Source organism: Xiphophorus couchianus, chromosome 23, assembly GCF_001444195.1.
Source record: "Xiphophorus couchianus chromosome 23, X_couchianus-1.0, whole genome shotgun sequence".
Taxonomy (NCBI): Eukaryota; Metazoa; Chordata; class Actinopteri; order Cyprinodontiformes; family Poeciliidae; genus Xiphophorus; species Xiphophorus couchianus.
Window position 1 is genome coordinate 11419459 of NC_040250.1, and position 5377 is coordinate 11424835.

Sequence of the window (5377 nt, forward strand, 5' to 3'; positions counted from 1 at the left end):
AGTGGGTAATTTGTTTGATACCAGCATAAAATAATTAATTTTAATATGTTTTTTGTGCTTTTATTATCAACTTATATTTTACATGAAATGAATGCAGACTGAAAGACAAAATCAATTGATTTCAGTTCATCTGTAATTATTGTCCCTGCAAACAAAGAAAATTACAAATATTTTGTGTATTTTTGATACTGTGCAATATTTTTTATTACATTGGTGGTAATCATGGTAAGTAAACTTTTTATTATTTTAATGGTATCAATATTCAAATGATCTGTTTTTGCCTGGTTGGCAAAGTAAATAAAACTAAAATAAGTTTAATTTGCTTTGGAAAGTAAATAAAACTTTCCTGTGGAAAACTGCTGACTAACTTAAAAAATAAAAAAAATCAAACACTGAAGTTAAATTAAATGAATAAAAAAACTGAATATAAATATTTTCTTTGAACTGCAGAACTTAACCTAGTGAAAATGTTTAACCTGACCTTTTTGTTGCACAATCTGTCTATAGAAAATAAAACTATGAAATAAATGCTATAACAGTGTTGTGACTTAATTTGCTTCAATATTTGACTATGTTGTATTTTTGTCATAATTGATGTTTTTTTTTAAATCTATCTATTATCAAGTTGAAAGTATTTGCTAAATTTATTACAAAAAAAACCTTTTCTAGTATTACTCTAGTTTTAATATTCCAGTTTGTTTCAATAATTCACTAACAAATATTGTGATTATTATTTCACAGCAACATCTAAGAGGACATCAAACTACACTGTGTTTTCACAGCCAACGGTCTCAGATCCAACAGGCTCAGAGACTCTGCAGTGTTCGGTCCTCTCTCACTCTGAGAACACAACCTGTTCAGGAGAACCCAGTGTGTTCTGGTTCAGAGCCAAATCAGAAAAATCTTTTCCTGACATGATTTACATTGATGGAAAAAGATCAGAAAATTGTGAGAAGAGTTCTGACTCTCCGAAGAAATGTTTTTATAACTTCTCTAAGAATATCAGCTCTTCTGATCTCGGGACTTACTACTGTGCTGTGGCCACATGTGGACAGATAATATTTGGAAATGGTAGTAATCTGGAAACTGAAGGTATAATATATACATTGATTTAATAATTAAATAATTTACGTTTTTGATAAACTAAGTCTTTTTGGATTAGCTGTAATTTAGCCTAAGTGTAATTGGAGTTTTTTTAATGTATGATCTTCTTGTTTTCTAATCTTCAAGGATTCAGTCTGGGATCAAAGAAGGCCATTATAGTTATTTTCTTCCTGTCTGCTGCCTTGACCATAAGTCTGATTGGTATAGCCGTCCTCATATGCTCCATCAAAAGTAACAAGTGTGGACATTGTCAAGGTAATTCAAAATACTTTCTTTTACTTCTCAATAAGTAAACTACTACCTCTTTATTTAATCTTTTTTTTTTATTTAATTGTGTAGAAGCCGTTATCCTGGACCAAAACTGTGGCCAGAAAATGCAACAGGTAAAATATGGGGGCTTCTCTTTTCAGATGTTTTGACACATTTTAAAGTAACAAACGAGTTTCCTGAATTTTTATTTGCCTTATCTATATTTTTTTTATTTGATCTTCTTAGAGAAGAGAAGACAGAAGGATATATTCTGCTGCTGTTTTCACCCTGATGAAACCTGACAGCACAAAGAAAACAGCAGAAAGACAGATGATGTTTGCTGCAGTAAAGGCCTTCGGATTTTAAAAAAGATACCCTTTGACCTTTGTGTTGATTAATCCAGTTCATGATTGTTTTGAACTATGTTTCAAATCACAGATTAATTTTGATTAAACTGTTTGCAATTGCTTTTACTTAATTTAGGCTTTTTTTTGTTAACATAGACATTGCTGAAATCAAGCTATTGTTGCGGACACATACATAATGTGGTAATTGATGTGGTAATAACAAAATAGTGCTTCTGGATTGCTTAATTGTGTTTTATGAATTTGAGTAAAGACATTTTTGCATTTTTACAAACAATGATATGTTGTCACATTGTGTATAATGTGTTTCTGTTTATTTGATTTCTGTTTTGTTTTCTGGTTTTGGTTTTCAAATCAATATGCTCACTGACTTTGCTCTGTTGTGTGCATTAGACATTTTGTAGTAGCTTTACTCACTGTATGTCTAGTGTAGTGCGAGTTCATGCATTGAAAATCAACAACTTTTTTTTTGTTGCCCAACATGTTATATGTTTCTTATTTCTCAGTACCAATTTCTTATTGTTTGATGTTCCCATAGGTTTTCTTTCAAATCAAATCAAAATCAAATTTTATTTGTATAGCACGTTTCAGCAGCAAGGCATTTCAAAGTGCTTTACATATCAAACACAGAAACACAACGCAACATAGAATCAACATTCTAATTTTAATTCTAATTTTCTTTAGATTATTGTCACATCATTTCACTGTCTTTGATATCAATACGCTCCTGTTCTGTGGCATCGCTGTCAGATGTTCCCTGGTAATCCTCCCAATCTCCTCAGTGCTTCATTAAAATTTAATTTTCATTAAATTTAGCTGATTTAATTTTTATTTGTATTTAACCTTCTTCAGCCACATCACACTTTTAGCTTTTTATAATTCAACAATAATGGTTAAATAGTATGATGAAAAGAAGTTCTAGAAATTACATTTGAAAATCAAGATATGTCTGTATGCATTTTAGTTTAAAGCTACTTCTTGCAGAAGACAGCAAAAATGTCTTCTGCAATATAAGATATGCACAACTGTATGTTTCTTTTCACACAGGGCACAATAAAATAGTTGATTTTGTGTGATTTATTTATATACCAGCACATAAAGCAACCTTAAGATAATACTATAAACCAGGAATAACATCTGCTCTGCAATTCTTGTCTAATTTTATAATATAAGAGCCAACATGTCAACTTAACTAGAACGTTTTAAAAAAATATACGTCTCACTGAAAGGTAGCTCATTGTGGCAGGACGTCCTCTTTGAATGTATATTTTGAAATAGCCAATCAGCTTAAATCTACATCTACAAAACCGCATCTCCTCCTGTTGCTACAGCGTGAGGTTTCTTAAGTAGGCCTTGGCAACATGATGCTGTTATGGGTGACACTAATTCTGCTTCATCAAGGATGTAAGTATCATTTTTGTGAAGTAAAATCTTCTCATTAAAGTGTGTACATCTTTTTTAAATTTTGTTATTAAAGCACCTTTTGCTGTACATTTGTAATCCAATACAGATACTTTGGTTCCAGTGATAAGAGTTCAACTGGGTCAACCTATGACGGTGACATGCGTTTTAAGCGAGGCGCTTCAGAGCGTCAGTTGGCTTTATTGGTACAAGCAGAGCGCAGGAGACACTCTGAAATTAGTTTCAATGCTGCGTAAAAACACAAACCCCACTTATGGACCAGGATTTTCTGCCTCAAGGTTCAACACAACTTATGATGACAAAATGAGCAACTTGACAATCTTGAAGACTGCTACAGGAGATGAAGGAATGTATCACTGTGCTTACATTAACTGGCTCCAAACTAAGTGGAGTGGAACTTACTTGTCATTAAAAGGTAATTAATGCAAAAAATTAAAATTTTAAAAATGGAAATGATCTTTGTGTATTTTTCAATGTGAAGCTAAGGCCTGTGACTGAGATGAGTTGAAGTACTCAAATGTTTTCTCTCTCTCAGCACACAAAACGATTGTAAGGCTGTTCTAATGAAACATTTTCTCCCATGGTGTTAAATATATATAACATATGTATAAAAATCCACATGTATATAAATGAAGGTATAATTTGATCAAATGTTGATTGCGATATAGATATGTGTAAAATTAAAATGTCAGCTTCTTCTTAGTCCAAAATCAAAAAAATTGTCACTATCTTGTTGCATCCTTAACACATTATAAGTTAAAATGATTAAATAAATTAGATTTAAACCCAAAAACATGGAAGTAAAAACACATTTAATTCTTTTTATCAGGATCAAGGAGAACATCAAACTACAAAGTTGTTCAGCAGCCTGAAGTTTCACATTCTGCTAATCCAGCAGACTCGGTGTCTCTGCAGTGCTCATTCCTCACTGACTCTGACCAAACGTCTTGTTCAGAGGAACCCAGTATGTTCTGGATTAGATCTGGATCTGACAAATCTTACCCGGTTCTCATCTACACTGGTGGAAAAAGATCAGGTAATTGTGAAAAGAGAGCCGACGTTCAGAAGAGATGTATTTATAACGTCTCGATGAAAGCAAGCTCCTCTGATGTTGGGACTTACTACTGTGCTGTCGCCAAATGTGGAGAGATATTATTTGGAAATGGAGCCAACCTGAATATTCAAGGTAAGTGTGCAGTTTGATATATTTTCACTGAATCACTTGAGTTTGCGTGAGAACAAGAAGTCTACATCACTTATTTAAGTCACTTGTTTACTCTTAGCCAATTTGGATGTAAGATGAGTTTGATGATCATTAATGTTCAATTATTATTCTCTTTCTTGCTGTTTCTTCAATAATGTTACAGAATCGGGTCTGTGGCCGTCGGAGGCCATCACAGTCACTTTTGTTCTGTCTACTGCCATAAGTTTAATAGCCCTACTTATCCTCATCTGCTCCTCAAACAAAAACAAATGTGAACAATGTCAAGGTAATACAAGATAATTATTCTGTACATCTCTAACAGGAAAGTGTTAATTCTGTATTTTAATTATTTTTTTTCTTTTGCTGTCCAGCTCCTGCTAAGCTGCAAAAACTTCCGGGTCAGAAAAGCCAACAGGTAAAATGTTGACACTGCTTTTCATTGAATGTTTGGACACATTTTGCAAGACACAAACAAGTTACCTTCTTCTTTGATTGACCTTATAAGTTATGTTGTAATTTTTCTACTTAGAGAGTGGAAGACAGAAGGGTGTACACCGCTGCAGTCTTCACCGTGATGGAAACGGATACTGAAACTAAAAAATCACCAGAAAAAAAGATGTTTGCTGCCGTAGAAGCTTTTGGTCTTTAAAATATGTCATACAAGTTTTTCTGCTGAATAATCTAAATCCAATTTACGTTTATTTGGAGCAACATTTCAAAACGTTGTGCAGAGTATTAGTTTGAATAATTATATAAGGACAGTAGACTTCATTACTGAATTTAGACTTTTCTTTATTGAACTAGGACATAGTCATTCATCTATTGATTAATATCCATTGATTGTGACATTATTAAGATATCAGGTTACTAATTGGTCAGCAGAAACGTTTAGATGTATAGGAAGTGTGTGTTACATCCATGTAAGCTACAGAATCTAGGGTTTTCCTGGACATTATTATAATTCAACAAGATGGATTCTATTCTATTCAAAAGACGACACAGTATAATGGTTAGTAGATATGTGTTGAAATAA

General features: G+C 32.7%; 2 protein-coding genes across 2 annotated transcripts; both read left to right on the top strand.

The window, feature by feature from the left end:
• The first annotated feature begins 222 nt into the window (after nucleotides 1–222).
• LOC114139634 (uncharacterized) lies at nucleotides 223–3209 on the top strand. Its single transcript, XM_028009670.1, has 5 exons — nucleotides 223–229; nucleotides 742–1092; nucleotides 1231–1359; nucleotides 1444–1487; nucleotides 1600–3209. Exons 1-5 carry the CDS (start codon nucleotides 223–225, stop codon nucleotides 1717–1719), a joined length of 651 nt encoding a protein of 216 aa, XP_027865471.1. The 3' UTR covers nucleotides 1720–3209.
• A 37-nt stretch (nucleotides 3210–3246) lies between these two features.
• LOC114139635 (uncharacterized) lies at nucleotides 3247–4644 on the top strand. Its single transcript, XM_028009672.1, has 3 exons — nucleotides 3247–3555; nucleotides 3970–4326; nucleotides 4508–4644. Exons 1-3 carry the CDS (start codon nucleotides 3270–3272, stop codon nucleotides 4642–4644), a joined length of 780 nt encoding a protein of 259 aa, XP_027865473.1. The 5' UTR covers nucleotides 3247–3269.
• Nucleotides 4645–5377: the final 733 nt, after the last annotated feature.

Coding starts and splice junctions, on each gene's coding strand:
- LOC114139635 (XM_028009672.1), top strand. CDS start 3,270: ATGACGGTGACATGCGTTTTAAGCGAGGCGCTTCAGAGCGTCAGTTGG. Junction 3,556..3,969: donor AACTTACTTGTCATTAAAAG/GTAATTAATGCA, acceptor TCTTTTTATCAG/GATCAAGGAGAACATCAAAC. Junction 4,327..4,507: donor AGCCAACCTGAATATTCAAG/GTAAGTGTGCAG, acceptor ATAATGTTACAG/AATCGGGTCTGTGGCCGTCG.
- LOC114139634 (XM_028009670.1), top strand. Junction 1,093..1,230: donor TAGTAATCTGGAAACTGAAG/GTATAATATATA, acceptor CTAATCTTCAAG/GATTCAGTCTGGGATCAAAG. Junction 1,488..1,599: donor GTGGCCAGAAAATGCAACAG/GTAAAATATGGG, acceptor TGATCTTCTTAG/AGAAGAGAAGACAGAAGGAT.